Raw genomic sequence first — 19,180 nt, 5'->3', positions numbered from 1 at the left:
GTCTATAGTGGGTATAAACCCCGACAAACTAAGGTTTTTTTTTTTGTAAAATTTAATTAAAAGGTTAACTTCTAAAGGATTTGAATTAAACTTTTTTCTGCCACTGTGCGTACATTTTTGGATGAAACCTTTCCCAATCGGTGGATAGGAAGGAGAGGACTCATCGAATGGCCTGCTAGGTTGTCTGACCTAACACCAATGGAGTTTTTTGGGTGGGGATACCTCAAGTCAAAGGTATTTGTTAATAGCCAAATAACCATTTTGAACATTTAACTTAATTTTTATCTTTTTTTATTTGTTACATGAATCGTCTTTTTTTCGATAACTGTTGACTTTAGGTATAGGACATGATGCATGAAACATACGTAGAGGTTTGCAACCATCTCAAATGCGCTTAGATATTAATTATAGAAAAAAGAATAAATCAAATCTTTTGGGAGCCTTTTTCATTTCTTTAACATTCAACTTTTTAGTAATTTTCACAAAAAAAACTTTAGTTTGTAAAGGTTTATAACCATCATAAATCGATTTAGTTATTAATTGTTAATATCTGGACAAAAAATATTATAAAATTTCTTGGGAATTTTAGGAGATACGGCCATCATATCGATTAAATAACAGCGGCCGCGGACTATAAATAGGTCGCTGGCAAATGACATATAATGCGTTCTAGATTTTTGGTCGCTGGATTTGATCGGGCGCTAGCTTCACAGATATGAAAAAAATATCTCTAGAAAAACAACACAAAGTGGCAACATCGGATACGTGCATTGCAAACATAGAGGTATTCTACGTTGCCAAGTTGCTTTTCCTTTCATTGACTTTTTATCAGGAATCTTTTTTTTTATTCGGAAAAATTTGTTGATTACTTTCAAAGTATATATTATTAGTCAGCAAATAAACGAAACTTTTAAGGAGTACATTTTTTCCTGTTACAAAATACAACACGTAAAAAAAATATGTAGTGGATTAAGAAAATTATATATTGAATAAAAAATTAAAAAGTCGTTTTGACATCGTTGTCTGAGAGATGGTGAACTCAAACAACCCCGCCTATGGGTTGCAGCTAGGCTTATTCTTTTGAGAAATTGATTCAAAACTAGTTATCTTAAATGAGTAATGAGATAATCAATTATGAATAACATAGATTCACTTTGAAGATATTTATCATAATAGACCGACTTGTTTTGAGTACCGATACCGTATCTAGAGTAGATTTTAGGTGGACTCAGTATACACACTTGATTTCACTAAAGACCTGACAAGTAGAATTTTGAATCTCGAAGATATCGAATAGATACTTTATTCTTTTTCAAAATTGCTATTTGTTTCGTTGATCATCATTTAAATTTTAATATTATGAAGATAAATTAGTTTTAATAATAAGCAAAAAAAATGCAAGGATATATGCATTACTTAGGGAAGGAGCGAAAACTAGGGCAATTAGTTTAAGATATTAAAAGTTTTAGAATTTTAACTAATATGAATGTCCGATTAAGCTGCTCAATACGATTTTTAAATCCTACATTCTATTTTGTAAATTTTTCCTAATCAATATGGTATAAACAAAATAGGCGGGTTTACCTTCCTGAACAAATATAAGAATATTCATCTTTTCGGCATGCTCGAACATCTTCTTGGCATTCTTCAGAGCAATTTTCTCCCTTCCTAAAAATAAGAAACTATGATTTATCACTGTCATTTTTACATAACAGTTTTTTGTTAAACTTGACCTAATAATCTTGGCTTCTTAATATGAAAATAACTTTCATTGTCAATAGATGTAGATTTGATTGCAAAGAAATTTAAGAATTTACAGTTTTACATTTTTCAGGATGTAGCAAACAGAATTTTTGGTGAGTTAAAAGGATTTAAGATTTAGACAGTACTTTGTCTATTTGAAACTCATAGATCGAAAATTGAATTTTCCCCACCAGACAAACACCATTTGAAGGAAAGCGAGAAGGATCCTCGTTTAAGTGCTTTCAAAAAATAGCATAGGATTGTCTTATAATACTAATATGTCTAACTAAGCTCTTATTATCATAGCCTTTCGCCCCTTGTAATTTAAAAATATTATAAATAAAAATATTATGTACCTACCACCCCAAATCACACACACATCGTCCGCAATCCAATCTTCCATTTTCGCAATTTAAACTGGCAGCTGAGTCAAGCTTTGATGGACAGTCGCAACTGCCCTCTGCATAAACTATATTAATATCTATAACATCGTTTATATTTTTTTCTCTAATATAGATTTGCTCCTTAAAAAAAATTATTACAAAAAAATATTTGCAACTATTAAGAGTTTAAACTACCATTTTTTTCTTGGTCAGCTCTTTTAGTTTAATCTGCACCTTAAAAGTAATTGGTACATCCTCTTTTACATTTTTACATCCGGCGACCTGCTTAAAATGGCCATCGCAGTCTGCGAAAAACTGAACATCCAGTTCTGGGGCATGAGTTGTATTAACTGAGAACTCAACTTGCCTAAAATTACCCATAAAGTTAAGTAGAGTTTTTTGAGTGGATTTTATACATATATTACTTACTGAATAAAATCATAAAAACCTTTATTCACTAATTCCAAAATATTTCTGGATCTGTTCTGAAGTATTCCTACAAAAGCTTCTTGTTCAAGAATATCATGTTCCATTTTCTCATAATGATTTATTTTATCTTCGGTAACAGCCACAATTAAATTGGTCTAAAAATATTGAAAAAAAAACATTCAGTACCCGAACTATTTGGCTTTAGAAATTATTGCACTTTTTAACCTGTGTGAGGTCGATGTTAACTGCTTTTAAATATACGGGACAGCTAAGTAAAAAGCATAATCGCTTTGCTATTAGCGCAGAGACCATTTAAGGTTGTCTAGATTGTTTGGGATCATTAAAAACCCCTATTTGTGGACTGTATATCACTTTATTTACTTAAATCTTGGTTTATTTGCTGGACAAAACAAATGCGTGCACTCTCACTTTCGGACGACAAGAGACTGACTTATGCAATGTTGTCACGTTTAAAGCGTTTTAATTTTTACAGAAAAGAGTTGGCCATAACATGCCGCCCGCCTTGAAAGTACAAAGTACTTTCAATAAGAAAAAACTAAACAAAATTTTAATTATTACAACTTAAAAAACAAACAGATAATTTTTTAACTGTGCTTACTCACTACTTTCTTTTATAGAACTGGATTTAAAATTAACCTTAAAAATAGTTTCCTAATTCTAAACGAACATTCTAAAGGTAAAACACATATTCGATTAACGGCACGACTTATTGTGCGGTTGCGAGTTTTTATGTCCACTACTCGTATTATATTTTCTTTTCCCGGATAAGTTTTCACTATTCTACCCAATTGCCACTTTAACGGGGGTAAATTTTCGTCCTTAATAAGTACAAGAGTCCCAATTTTTAAGTGGATATGTGCATTTTGCTTCCACTTAACTCGAGTCTGTAGTTCCGACAAGTATTCCCGTTGCCATCGTTGCCAGAAGTGTTGCATCATATGTTGAATGTGCTGCCATTTAGACAACCGGTTTTCAGGAATAGTGCGAAGATCTTGTTCTGGAAGACCCGTGATGGTTCTTCCAAATATGAAATGCGCCGGGGTTAGTGCTTCTAAATCTGGGTCCTGAGTAACCGGACACAGGGGACGCGAGTTCAGTATTCCTTCAATTTGAGTCAAGATAGTAGAAAATTCTTCGAACGTAAGTCTTGTCTCACCAATAACCCTTTTAACATGATGTTTAACACTCTTTATTCCGGCTTCCCACAAACCACCGAAACTGGGAGAGCGAGCCGGTATAAAATGCCACCGAATTTGCTCTTTGGCAGCGTTATTTGAAATACAGTTTAAATTATTATTTAAAAATTCATATAAATGTATGATTTCATTGTTTGCTCCTACATAGTTCAATCCATTATCGGAATATATGTTAGTAAGCCTACCCCGTCTGCTAATAAATCTTTTTAATGCAGAGATAAATGCTTCTGTAGTGAGACTAGATACAATTTCAATATGCACAGCTTTCGTGCTCATGCATATAAATAAGCAGATGTAAGCCTTAACAATTTTTGCCCCACGCGTAACTCTATCTTTCAAAAGAAAAGGACCACCAAAATCCGTACCAACATTTGAGAACACAGTAAAAGGACTGACACGGACCTTAGGAAGGTCTCCCATTAAATACTGATTAGAGTCCTTCGGACAGGCTCTAAAGCAGGTTATACATTTCCTGATAATACCTTTACAGGCATTTCGCCCAGAGATCAGCCAGTACCTTTCCCGAATAGAAGATAATAAGGCTTGAACGCCACAATGAAGTAAACGCTTATGTTCATGTCTTAAAATTGAAATAGTTAAAATATGACTACTGGGTAAGATAATTGGGTGTTTTTTATCATAAGATTGATCTGAATGCCTAATCCTACCACCTACTCGTAATATACCATTTTCAAAAAATGGATTAAGTGATAATATTTTACTAGACTTGTGAATTTCTTTACCTTGACTTAAATTGGCGTATTCTTGAGCAAAACTTTCAATTTGCACATTCTTGATTAAAAGAAGTAACGCTTCATTTAATTCTTATGGCTGTAAAGGACCACACGTTTTGGTCATTTTATCAACTTTCAAATTAGAAACAAACCGTAAAATATATGCAGTTACACGTAGCAATGTTGTAAGAGAAGAGAATTTTGAAATTAAATTAATTATTTCACTACTTAAACTTAATACAAGGCAAGAAACGCTACGCTTTTCTGGAATTACAGCCATATCAAGCACAGAAAATTTTAAACTCCATTCAGAATTAGGTTTTAAAAGTCAGTCAGGACCATGCCACCATAAATTAGAATTGCTTAAAAGTTCAACAGAAGTACCACGTGACAGCAGATCAGCTGGATTATCAATTGACATAACATGATTCCAATCTTGAAAATTTGTAAGACTTCTTATTTCGCTTACCCGGTTGGCTACAAATGTCTTAAGTTTATTAGATTCATTTCTTATCCAAGACAAAGTTATTTGGGAATCAGTCCAATAATAGAAGTTATTAAACTTTATTTCCAACGACTCTGTAATTTTTTTAACTAAATTAGCTAATAATAGCGCTCCACACAGTTCAAGTCTTGGTAAACTAAGTTGTTTTAAAGGAGCGACCCTTGATTTTGCGCATAGCAAAGTTGAACTATAAGTCCCAAATGGTGCTAAGCATCGTATGTACAGGCATGCCCCATAGGCCTTAATGGAGGCATCAGAAAAGCCATGTAATTCGATTTCAACATAACTTGAGATTATTGAACATCTTGGAATCTTAATTTCAGCAATTAAAGGTAAGTTTTTATAAAATTTTAGCCAGGTATTAATAATTTCAATAGGAATATCGTCATCCCAACCAACTTTAAGTTTCCAGAGATCTTGCATAAGAAGTTGATTGCAATGATTATTACTGGGCCCAATAAACCTAAGGGATCGAATATTTGACAAATTACAGATAAAATTCCCCTTTTTGTTACCTTGTTTAAACCCTTAGAAGAGTTAGCCCCCAAATTCAATTTATAACATATTAGATCCTTATTAGCATCCCAAAATATGCCCAAGGTTTTATTTGCTTCATTCTCACCTATATTTAAAATATTTACATCCAAATCTTTATTAGTTTTAAATTCGGCCAAACTTTCCTTACAATTACACAGAAATTTTCTTAATTCAAACCCATAATTTTTTAATAAATCAACAATATTAGCTTGTGCAATTAACAATTCATCTTTAGACTCAAAACCTGTTAGGAGATCATCCATATAAAAATCTCTTTCAATTATTTTGGACGCAACCGGAAATTTAGCTTTGTTCTCTTCTGCAATTTGAAATAAGCACCTTACTGCAAGATATGGTGCCGAAGTAGTACCATATGTTACGGTATTCAATTTATAAATCTTTATCTTTTCATTGCTATTTGACCTCCAAAAAATCTTTTGATATTCTCTATCATTAAAATCTACCCAAATCTGACGATACATTTTGGAGATATCACCCGTCATAACATAGGAATGAACTCTAAATCTACCTAAAATAGCAAAAACATCCTGTTGCAACGTAGGCCCTACAAACTGAGCATCGTTTAGCGACAAACCTGTAGTCGACTTTGCCGATGCGTCAAAGACGACTCTACATTTTGTGGTTAGACTGTCATTCTTTATTATAGCATGATGTGGAATATAATACCCAAAATTAATATTTTTATCATCGATCTCTGACATATGGCTCATTTCAATATATTCCGTCATAAATTTGACATTATCTTTTTTTAAATCTGGATTCTTCTCTAATTTATTTTCTAAAAGTTTAAATCGTCTTAGAGCCATGTCATGGGATTCCCCTAATTCACATAAATTTCTCTTAAATGGAATTTTAACAATAAACTTTCCATCATCATCTCGAGAAATTGATTTTTTAAAATATTCTTGACAGTACTTTTCAGACTCGCTAAAATTATGTTTATGCTTCACTAATTCTTCTATCTCCCAAAATTTAACCAAGTTTTTGTCTAATGATTCTTCTAAATTAACACTCAAACAATTTATTGAAACTGAAGAAAAGGTAGTATTTAAATTCCCTGCAATAATAAACCCGAACTCTGTTTCTTGCAAACTTGGTAAATTAACCCCGAGACGGAAGTGCCTTGCCTTAATTATTTTCCAAAAGAGATCAGATCCTAATAAAACTTCTATATCCCCAGAAATATTAAAATTTGGATCGTCTAGTACTATATCATCAGGTATCTTTAAATTTTGCTTCTCAAAAGACATCCTCGGTAATTTATCTGTTATTTCAGAAATTACTAAACAATTTAAATTTTCTTTAAAGGCATTATAACAAGAATTTATATTAATATTTACTTGACCTTTAATATTAGTTAGTAGTTGCCCTACACCTTTAACTGCATGATTAATTTTTGACTGCTTTAAAGTTAATTTAGTACATAAATTTTCCGTAATAAAATTACTTTGCGAACCGCTATCTAATAAGGCACGCAGTACAACAGATTTATCTTTATTTGTTAAACGTATTAATGCAGTTGACAACAGAACCTGAGAAAACTCTCCTAACGATGAAGTCTTGGCAACACCGCATTGGGTGATATTTGGATGGAGTGTAGTAGTCAGCGAGGCCAACGGCGGTTCCTGGAATTGTTGATTTTCTGCAGCTTCACCTGAATTGGGATGGGAGTTATTTTCACCATCGGTAGTGTTAAAGGACTGAGTATTAGAATTTTTAAATGTTTCTAAATGGAGTAATGAATTGTGTGGTTTTTTACACTTAAAACAATTGTATTTATTACATTTCCAGGAGGGATGAGAAGCACGTAGACAATTTAGACAGAGTTTTAACCTTTTTGCTTCTTTTATACGATCTTCAATATTTAGATTTAAAAAGGACTGACATTTAAAAATCGAATGGTTAGCATTACAATATGAACATTTAAATTTTTTATCATTAGTAGTGTTGTTAGTTGATACATGGGTAATGGAAGTTTGCCTCTTAAACATCTTATTACTCGTATTTGTTTTATTATATTTTACATCTGTTAAATTGCAAGACAGTTCAATTTTTTCCAGCATCTCACACTTTAATTTAAGAAAATTATTTAAATCTTCCATTGTAGGCATATCACCCATGTATTTATAGGTTTCCCAATCACGATGTGTAACATAATCAAATTTACTACACATTATATATATAATTAATCTATCCCATGTCTCAGTTTTTTCCCCAAGACAATTCAATGCCCTTAAGTGCTTCGTTATATTGTCATATAAATTCCTAATTTCATCATATGATTCTTTTAATATTTGAGGATATTCAAATATGGCACGAATATGGCTATGAACTATAATTTTTTTATTTTCAAACCTCTCTATTAAAAAATTCCATGCAATTGGATAATTCAAAGAAGAAATTTCAATAGATTTAATTATTTCTAACACGGAGTCACTCAGCGAAGACCTTAAATAATAAAACTTTTGAATGGGACTGAGCGAGGAATTAGTATCGACTAAGGCAACAAACGTGTCTTTAAATTCAAGCCAATTACTGTACTTTCCATCAAATGTTGGCAGCCTAATTGGAGGCAATTTAATTAAAGGTTGATTATTATAAGAATTTGGCATTACATTATTATTTTCAGAGACATTACTTTGTCTTAATATATTCGACTGAGCACCAGATACAGAACCATTTAAGTCATTATTAAATTTTTTACAAAATGCTTTCGTTTCACTAATTAATTCAAAATATTTTTTCTCAAACGAATCTCTCTCAGTTTCGTCGGTCTCAATATAGTCAGAATCTTCATTACAGTTTTCTGATTCTATTTGAAATTGAATATCATTAAATTCTTCCCAAACAAATAACATTTTTTCTAAGCGCGATTCTAAATTTATTATAATGTTTTCATCTACATTTTCTTTATTCATTGATTCGAAAAAATGCTTAAACCTACTTAATTTGGATTTAATTAAACCTCTTTGGGCTTTTAACTTGGCAAGATTAGACATAATTCACAAAATAAGTTGACTCAAACTGAAAGATACCTACTAAAAATATTAAATCTTACTCGAACCACCGGTGCAAATATATTTCTCCGCGATTCCTCCAACTGTTTATTTGTTAGTCATCATGGCTAATGTGCACAGGAAAACCAACCAATCACGGGGTGCTACCTTTCTGCCTCTCGCTCGCTCTCTAACGTCACCGCTCACCAATTATTCTATAATCTTCTGCTTCACGTCAACTCTCGGAATTTGCTGGTGCGAATGAATGCCGTGCCTCTTGTCGTCTTAATAATTATAATATTTTTATAGAATATGTAGCTTTACTCACTTTATTTATTTAAATACATATCCTGCTCGATTGGACCAATGTTTGGGATCATTAAAAACCCCTATTTGTGGACTGTATATCACTTTATTTACTTAAATCTTGGTTTATTTGCTGGACAAAACAAATGCGTGCACTCTCACTTTCGGACGACAAGAGACTGACTTATGCAATGTTGTCACGTTTAAAGCGTTTTAATTTTTACAGAAAAGAGTTGGCCATAACATAGATTTTGTGATAAGTTGAAGCGGAATTAAGGAAAAAGAAAGATCTATTATGCTTCAGAGTATCATGCTTGGTGATGAATTCTTCAATGGCCGCTTCCATATGGGTCCACTCTTCAATCAACGATATTATACAGGGTATTACAAAAGTCCGAGCCGCTACTTCAGGCATATAATTATATTTTTCCGTCTCAGATAACAACAGGTCTCTGCCGGGAGAAAAATTGTTTCAGAAAATTCTTTCTCTATTGTGTAAAACAGAATCTTTGAATTCAAAAGACATGCATATCTGAAAAGAGAAACGTGGATGATGATCATTTAAAAGAGCATGTGCTTCAGCGTATTAAAAAATAACTTGGTAATAGTACTAGACAAATGCTTTAACGGAAGAAACGTATCATATAAAAATATGACGAATTTGAAAGGTATGTCAGTTTTATCCCTAATATGACCAAAGAGTTGAATGTTTGCTCCGTTAAATTTTTTTATTCGTGGAGTTATTAAAAAAAATATTCCACACCTATTAAGGATATTAATGATCTTTGTGGGCGAATTAAAAATTAATTTAAACATATTCGCAACATACCGCAGGTACTTGCGAATAAAAGATGTGGGGATAAGTGTTTTAACGCAGAGGGCAGTCACTTGAGTTTTTGCCACAGAAGAGACTAACAAATTTATTCGTCTCTTCTGTGTTTTTGCTTTGATGTACGCACTCGAGCCGATGTAGTTAATGAAGTATAATGAGTATTTAACAGTAAATTAAAATTTGTAAAATACAGGTAATGTAAATTAAAATTTTTATTAAAGTAATTTTTAAATTCAAATGCGTGATGAGGCAAGACAGGGATATTGAAATTTTCCATGGTGATCAACTATTAGAATTGCATTCGTATAACTAATTTTGTTCAAATACTCTTTGCTCAAAAACGGTAAGTTTAAGCGGCTTTTTGAACAAGCATCTCTTTTTTATGAAAAAATTGTTGCTTTCTCCGAAATAGGCCTTTCCGACAAATATGCCAAAACTAGGCTATGAAAAATTATGGTAGTCACAGGTTCCTAAAGTCGAAATACAAAAAATTGCTAAAATGTATTTAAAATAAGACGAATAACTTACCATATTACCAAAGTATTGGGTGAGATTCAAGAAGCAAAGCAACCATATTTGTGCTTCTTCTGTACTTTGAAGCTTTTGATTTACTAAACTATTAAATTCTTTTACGTTTTAAAATATTTATTATGAAGGTTATAATAGGTTTGGTTCTAGTATACACCTCTACGATTGAAACATTTTTAAACGAGAAATCACAAAAAGTAGGACTGGATGGGGAAAATTCTAGAGAAATTTCAGTTTACTCCTGCGTCCTACAGGAAAAAGTGCTAAGGCTTCGTCAGAATATTGAGAAATTTCTGAAAACCTTTCAATTGCCTTAAATTATTTTCATTTTTCAATAAAATGTATTCCATTTCTATTCAAATTAAGTGATCATGTAGGCAAGCTGTTACAAGAAAACTGATTCTGCCTTTACATCTCTCTTGCAAAAACTCTTCTCTGCTAAAGCTCTCTTGTATTATCCAAATTTAATTTTGCAGATAGGGTTTATAGCCTATTTAGATTAAACTAGAGATATGTAGGGTAGAAGGAGCTATTTTTAATGACGGTACTTAAACGCCCAAAGATACCTGAGTTGCTGTAAAATCAATTTTTGCCTTGCTATTTAAATATCCTCCCTAATTTAGACCTGGCAATCCTGGCATCTCTGGCTCTATTTTCAACAAGACGGCTGATGCTCATAATGCGGTTATTATAAAGGAATGTTTAACAAATACTTTTCCTAACCCTCTTAATTACATTTATTGTTGGATTTATCTTAAGCACACCATTTACAAGTACGAAATTAGTAGGCCAACAAATTTAGAAGAGAATTAGATTACGAGAGAAAATGGTTGAATGTGCCAATTCCATTTCACCCGAATCTCTTTCGAAAATAAAAAAAGGCTTTTATGATAGGTTATTATTATTTAACTAAAAAATATATTTAGTGAGTTGAGTCTTTTATTTAAAGAATTAAATTTTTTTATCTTTATTTTTAAGAGTTTAAATTTTTTTTTATTAGAACAACGCTTTACATTTTTTTATGCTGTATACAGCATAATAAACTTTTTGTGATTACGATCCTATGTGGGTTGGGTTGGGTTGGGTTGGATACTCACTGACATGTAAAGGTTGCATCAGAAAAATATTTTAGAAATGCCTAAACTTTCGCATAATTTTTATCGCGTAATTTTTGCAAAATTTTATTGCAAGTAATATTATCAAAGTCAGATGCTTACTAACATAGATAAAGACTTAAAATTCTAATTGCTGAAAAGCAACGACGTAGCAGGCGAGTAGCAGAGCGCACGAAATGGATACTTGCACGTTGCCATATTTCGCTTTAACCCCTTCTCTATGCGTAACGATCGATTCCCCAACCTGTAAGTGCTTGGTTCATTTGTTTGTTTAATATTAGTATGTCTGGTTAAAATGGCGTTTTTAGCAAAATATATTATTTTATTTAAAATTGGGTTTCATAACTATAAATAAAAAAAATAGGATAATTTTTCTTTAAAATTGAATTTTTACATAACTTGAAGTGACACATACGTGAGAACAATAAAAAAATTTAAAAATAAAAAGCTTCAATCTTTAAGAACTCACCTTATGTTTCCTCAACAATTCTTTTATTTGTCCCAAAGAAGGATAATCATATTTTAACGGATCTGTATGGTCTCCAGTACTATTTACCAAACACAACTCTCTGCTATTGACTTTAGTAGCTCCTGCCAATATTCCATCACCTTCAGTATGTAAGAAACTATCGGTGGATAGCAAAATAATTTTTCTAGCATATTCGGACCATCCAAACTGCGTGTCGCAAACAAGAATTTGGAAGATGGCTTCTAAAGCACCATCGAGATCATCGGTGTTTGCTGATATTTTACTGTTTCTTACCTAAACGTAAGAACTGCGTTTGTTTTTCTTTGAAATGTATTATTTTTATCATTCTCACCTGTTCAAAAAACTTACTCATATCATCGGTAAAATTTAAACTATGCTTAAAAAGGTAGGTACTATCACATTTCGCATTTTCGCCTCGACATGGATTGTTTCTACTCCTCTCATCAGTAAACATGAAAGGCATTCCAGGCTTATCCAAGAAAGATCCGTAAGCTAATTTGTAATGTTTGGTAAGCTTTTCTAAGCTTCTTCCTGAAAAATAAAAGATCAGATATATAGGGTTAAGCCAAGAGAAAACTTCTTTTACCCAATGCACTGCCAAGATTTTTTAGAATTTCCAAGTGGGTTTTCATAGAATAACTAAGATCTCCAAGGTAATAGAGTTCTAATGGATAATTCCGGGCTGCTTTATAGGTGAATGTTAGTTCAACTGGCGTATCTATAATAAATTTTATTAGCATTTTATACATAATAAGTAAGTTTATTTAAATTCAAGAATCTAACTAACCTTTTCTTAAAGTAATATTAAATGCTTGTGGTTTAATTTGGATAGCGTTGACAGCATTTTCAGAACTGTTAATTACGGTAAATTCTAAATTACGTTGAATGGTCATTTGAGAAGGTTTATTTTCATATATGTTTCCTTCACAATTTGATAAACTATCTTTAAAATCACATTGGTATGCCCCGGAGAAATTCTAAAAAGAAATAAAAAAATTAAATTCACACGATTTTTTAAATACGAAATTATATAAGCAAAAAGTAAATAATTTCTTTATTAAATAAAATATCTACAAACAAGCTTAGTCTAGCTTTAATAGTTACTTGAACGCTAATTAAACAAATATGGAAGACAATTTATGATACAGAATTTACTTTTTAAATTTAAAACTTAATAGCATTCTTCTTTAGCTAAACAAAACTAATTTGAATTATATTACAATTCCAATTGTTTCAAAAGAGACATTATGAAGAAGGAGATTTCAAAAACCCATAAGTTATGGTTTTGACTAGTGTTTGTTTCAGGTAGGCCACCATAAGGAGACGTTCCCATATTACGTCATCAATTTGTAGAGCATTTTGGACCTTTTCCTACCCCAGAGTAAATGGCGTGAACAATTTTTTTATTTTTGCTTTTTTACATCAATTATACTCAAATGTATCCATACATTAATTTGTAACTGAGAGTAAATAAATAATAGTTGAATAGAAGTTCATACTTTGTAGGAGAATTCATATACACATGAAGATTACAAATAGGGGAAGTCTTTTTCTCCAAGAAAAATGCATGTAGGTCATTTAGATAAATGCATAGAATTTTAGAGTCTAATCATGCCAGCAACTTTGGATCAGATTTGGCATCATTACTGTATACCCATATTTTAAAACATTTCAAAAGTAGCATTTCATCAAAAAATGTGTCCACAATAAAACCAAGTAATCAATCCGGACTTCTAGATACTGACTGTGATAGAGATTTTTTTTTATAGATAAATACACCAAAGATGAAGCTCATTCACATTCTATAAATAACATTAAAAATAAGCATGCGAAAAGTTTCAGTAGTTTTATTTTAAATATACAGTCTCTAAGAAATAAAATAGACGAGCTTCATCTTTTACTTGATTCATGTGATTTTCCTGATATTATATTACTAACTGAGCACTGGTTAAAGCCTAACGAATGTTTGTTAATATCTGATTATATTCCTATATCAATTTTTTGTCGGCAACACTCCATACATGGAGGAGCAGCTATTTTAGTTAAACAAACAATTGAAGCTTTTTTCTGTAAAATTAATAAGTATGATAGCTTTCTGTTGGAGAAGGTTTTTGAATTCTCCCTTTGTTTTTGTAAGCGATTTAATTTATATGTTCTTTGTGTTTATAGACCACCCACAGGAGATATTGGTATGTTCCTGGACAAACTTGATTCTCTATTATCCCAATTGTCTCTACACTCCATAGTTATATTGGCTGGTGACTTTAATATTAACTTCACTGATGTAAGCTTGCCATCTTGCCATCCCTTTTAAGTATATTGGAATCTTATGACTTAAAGATGCATGTTCTTTCACCCACACGTATAACATCCTCATCTGCAACTACTATTGATTATTTGTGTACAAATTTAAATGATGTGTCATGTAGATTACTCTCATCTGGTATTTCTGACCATGAAGCCATTCTCGCTAGGATTCCATGCAACACTGTATTTCCTTTATCTCATTATATAGGAAGAATTTTCAGCAGAGCAAATTTTAATGCTTTTTCTTCTACTGCAGCTTTGGTTAATTGGAATGCAGTTGAAATGGCTCCTAACCCGTTTACTTTATTATTTCATGTGCTATGTGACAAGATCAATCAGTGTTTTCCTAAAAAGAGGCTTAAAATGAAAAATAGAAAACCATGGGTCACAGCAGGCCTCAGAAATTCAGCTAAAAACCTCCGTTTTTTGGCTAAGCTGTGCAAGTTTACAACTAATGCAAACATTATTCTTTATCATCAGAAATATCGTAGTCTATATAGAAAGACGATAAAAGCAGCTAAGGTTAAATATTATAGTGACCGCTTGAATATGTCCTCAAATAGGCAGAGAGAATGTTGGTCAATTATAAATGACTTTAGGCATTCTCACAAGAAAGTTTCAGAACCAGAAGTAAGACCAAATAGTTTAAATGATTATTACTGTAATATTCCTCATTTATTGCTCAAGGATGTGAATACTAATATTGATCCTTTGCATTATATTCAACAAGTGTCAGTTCAAAATTCTTTTTTCTTTTATCCTGTTAGCCTTACTGATGCTAGAGATGCAATTAAAAGCTTAAAAAACCATAAATCAGCTGGAGCTGATGGAATATCATCAAAATTACTACTCCTTTTGCCTGACTCAGCATTAAATGCCTTAGCTTCTGCCATAAATAATTCCTTTCATAATGGCATCTTTCCAGCATGTTTGAAGGAGGCAGTGGTTATCCCTCTTTATAAGGGTGGAGATGTGAGTGAGCCTTGTAATTTCCGTCCAATTTCTATATTATCTACCCTCTCCAAGATAGTTGAAAAACTTGCAAAAATCAGAATTTTATCTTTTTTGCAACATAATTGCATTTTATCTGCAAATCAGTTTGGATTTTAAACGGGAAAAGGGACTCATGACGCTGTTTTCGGCTTTTTGGAGAGTGTCTATGTGTCCTTAAATTCTGGAGAGTCCGCGGCGGCAGTGTTTTGCGATTTATCCAAGGCATTTGATTGTGTAGATCATGGAATACTGCTGTCTAAGCTCAATAATTATGGCTTTAGAGGTGTGGCATTGCAATGGCTGGAATCCTATCTGTCTAATCGTACCCAAAGAGTTACAGTATCTGGATGTTTATCCGATTCCAGATCCCTTAAAACTGGAGTTCCTCAGGGTTCAGTGTTAGGACCACTATTATTTTTGCTTTATGGACATGATTTACGTTCATTAAAACTACAGGGCAAAGTGGTTCAGTTTGCTGATGATACCACCATTTTATGGAATCATAGAGATTCTGATAATGTTAGATCCCAGGTTTTTAAGGATCTTAAGATTTTATCGGAGTGGTGTGCTGCAAACAGGCTTGTATTTAATGTGGGCAAAACCTTTATTATGGGATTTAAGTGTGACGTTCAGGGCCTTATGTTTAGTGAAAACTCCCCCTTGCAAAACAAAGAAAGCTGTAAGTTCCTTGGTATTACCATTGATGGTCGCCTTCGCTTCGAAGATCGTATCCTAAATCTTGCATCAAAATTATCCTCTGGATGCTTTGCAGTAAGAATGGCGGGGCATGAGCTGGGAGGGGTAGTTGCACGTTCAGTGTACTTTTCTCTTATTGAGTCCCACCTTCGTTATGGCTTGCCTTTTTCGGGTTTAAGCAACAAGGGATTATTAAACATAATTTTTGTGATTCAAAAAAAGGCAGTTAGATACCTATGTTCCGCTGGGTTAAGAGATTCTTGTAAACCTCTCTTTATATCTCAAAAAATCCTAACTCTTTTTTCTCTTTTTATCTTAGAAACAGCTACTCTTATTCATAAATGTCCTAAACCTCCCTCTAACACTGGTCATATGACTCGCCAGGTTAACGATTTTCCCTTACCAATCCCTACATCCTCCCTCACCAAGAACTCACTTATATACCTTAGCAAAAAAATTTACAACCATGTTCCTCTATGTATCAGACAAATTTTAGAAGTTAAGAGATTCAAAAAGGAATTAAAATCACTTTTATTATCCAGGGCATATTATAGCCTTGACGATTTTTTTAATGATACCTTTTAACACAAGAAGCTCAGGAGCCACAATGCACTTTTGCTCTTTTGCTTGCGCATACGTAGTACGTACACGAACCTAACCTCAGTTTGTCTTTTGTGTATTGCGGTTGTTTGTTAGTTGTTTACTTTTCGTTTATGTATCTTAATTATTCGTTTCTGCAAGTGATACAAAGATTAAAGTATTAGATTTTTAGACTTTTAGGTTTTGAGCTTAGAGGGTGGTAAAGTTTTAACAAAAAAATGATTTTTTTTCAATAACTTAAATACCCCTGTAGATATTTGTCCAAAGACTGGTATGCAGGGTCTGTGTATCCAGACCCATTTACCAACATACTTTTAACATTTTTATGTTCTCCAGTAGCGTGTGTGCGGGTTTTTCGCTGAATACTTTTATAAATAAAAATGGTATGCCACTGGTTTTTCTTGTATTAAAAAATATTTTTAAACTCCCCGTTTTATTTGCAACATTTTTGATCACTTGGACTTTGTCCGTTAGATACACGGTTTTCGCACAAAAAATTAAAAAACATTTTTCTACTTTGACTGATTGCTATAATTTAATGTAAATTTATTTTATTTTTTTTTGTTTAGGACCTATGTTTATAGGAACTTTTTTTCTTATTTTTGTCCAAAGAACACGTTCCTGAACAGACTAGTGTGTAAAATAATCAAATAACTACAAAGTAATCATTGCTAGTGAAGAATTTAAAAAATGAGTCCCGATTTATGAAATGTAATGTTAATTTGTGTTACTTCTTTACATCAGTATTAACTCAGAATGTATAGGTAAAAATAAAATAAACTTTAATAAATTTGAACGATGAACAGCCTCGCCTGAAACTGACTTCCAAGTAACATTAAATAGAAATAAAATTAACGAAACATTTCTACTTACCAGTATGAAATTTATTTACATGAGCTCGCAAATTAGAACTTTTGAAATAATGTTTATTGCAAACATTGCAAAATGTTTTAGTCTCCATTCTAAACACGTTATTCGACTTTATTACTTTAATCTTTGTATCACTTGCAAAAACGAATAATTAATATACATAAACGAAACGTAAACAATTAACATTAAACAACCGCAACACACAAAAGACAAACTGAGGTTAGGTTCGTGTACGTACTACGTATGCGCAAGCAAAAGAGCAAAAGTGCATTGTGGCTCCTGAGACTCAGATACTAAAATAAAATACAGATAATTCAAGACAATTTTGAAAAAGAGCTTATTCGCTATAACAATATAGATTTAGAACTTACTAGAACATTACAAAAAACATATACGTTCACCAAATAAAACAAAAATTACCCGTTATCGGGAAAAAAACAACAATAAATAAAAGAATTAAAATTAAAAACATATTAGCTAATGGTCATACTGATTACAAGTCGGTCATGTCAGTTCTCTCTTTGGACTCACTTGAGTTAAGGCGTAATAATTCAGACTTGTGTTTTATTTTTAAATTAATATCTGGCATGACTAATTGTGATTATCTTTTAAATAGGCTGAATTTTCGGTCATAGTTTTTTAAGTCAAATATTGACTAGACTTAAAAAACTCTTCTATGTAGATTTTGATAGTCATTCTTATGGATAGCATAATCCTATAACTAGAATGCAATGTTCTTTCGATAGGTATAGTCTTGACTTGCACGTTTCTTTTAGCAGTTTTAGGAGTTCTCTTAAATTAATTAATTAATTAGTGACTCGTTACTTTAACAGGTTTTTTTAATTAATTTGTAACTTTGATTGATTTATGTCTTACTATTATCTAGCTTAAGTTGTATTATTATTAGTATCTTTTGTGTTATTTTATTTTTGTAAAATTGGTGGATACCGTTAAATAAATAAATAAACTTTGAGCAATTGAAAAAAAATAATTAAAACTTATTCGATGTCAAAAATAGATATGTTCCTCTTGCATTGGAATAATGAATGAAGTTAAAGCCCTTAAATAAAGTTTAAAAGAAGCGACGATCACCTAAGCTCGTCATAAATGCTAAGCATTGGCAAAACGGTGAAAATTGGGGTTTTTAGTTAGATTTGTATTATTTATAAATATATGAAAATGTAACATACGTCTAACTTTTGTTTTACAACTCTTCAACTATGTTTATACGTATACAAATCTTAGCCGTGACATTTTTTTCTTACGTTGACGCTCTAATGAAAGAAGAACAATTATACATTTTTATTCACAAAAAGAGATAGAATTTACCATCTTAAGGACTATCATACTATTCTGAAACCTACAAGAGGTTATTTACATACAAAAATGTTACACAGCATGAATGCATCCGTTTTATACGGTTTTGGGTACAAGAAAAATATGTGAATTTTTTTTATTTCTTTAAATTAAGAAAGGACAAGAAAATACGTTGTACTACTTACCGCTTTGTAACACCAATGACAACAACTATCAGCTAACATACAATCCCCACAAAATTTTTGAACCCGGCATAAGAGTCTTATATTTTCTGGACACTCTTCGGCACTTAAGATACTAAATACTAAATATTCTAGAAACAAGATATATAGCAACTTTGCCGACATTTTTTAAACTATTTATTTCTAATACCGGCGAGATATTATGCTAAATAATATTCACAGAAAAAATCTACTAACTTCTACTGTTTATCTACTAACTTTTTTAAGATATGGCTGATATCTTATCTAACTAGGTATATCTCTCATAGGCAGAGCGAGTAAACCATCAAGCGCATAACCGAAATAGATTTTAGTGCAAATAGGAATAAGGTATTCAGGA

At 31.9% G+C, this 19,180-nt stretch overlaps 1 protein-coding gene across 1 annotated transcript in view; it reads right to left on the bottom strand.

The window, feature by feature from the left end:
- LOC126737746 (integrin beta-nu-like) overlaps window positions 1-19,180 on the bottom strand; it is a 24,876-nt gene extending 5,696 nt beyond the window's left edge. The window contains exons 1-9 of the mRNA XM_050442767.1: window positions 18,805-19,180; window positions 12,624-12,813; window positions 12,423-12,554; window positions 12,168-12,367; window positions 11,816-12,109; window positions 2,556-2,710; window positions 2,322-2,493; window positions 2,104-2,267; window positions 1,585-1,668 (exon numbers count right to left, since the gene is read on the bottom strand). Of these exons, the coding sequence (XP_050298724.1) occupies window positions 1,585-1,668; window positions 2,104-2,267; window positions 2,322-2,493; window positions 2,556-2,710; window positions 11,816-12,109; window positions 12,168-12,367; window positions 12,423-12,554; window positions 12,624-12,813; window positions 18,805-18,966 (1,553 nt within the window). The 5' untranslated portion in view covers window positions 18,967-19,180. The remainder of the gene's footprint in view (window positions 1-1,584; window positions 1,669-2,103; window positions 2,268-2,321; window positions 2,494-2,555; window positions 2,711-11,815; window positions 12,110-12,167; window positions 12,368-12,422; window positions 12,555-12,623; window positions 12,814-18,804) is intronic.

Source organism: Anthonomus grandis, chromosome 6 (assembly GCF_022605725.1).
Source record: "Anthonomus grandis grandis chromosome 6, icAntGran1.3, whole genome shotgun sequence".
In the NCBI taxonomy this organism is placed as follows: domain Eukaryota; kingdom Metazoa; phylum Arthropoda; class Insecta; order Coleoptera; family Curculionidae; genus Anthonomus; species Anthonomus grandis.
Note: the sequence above shows the minus strand (reverse complement) of the source record. Positions and strands in the feature narration are given on the sequence as shown.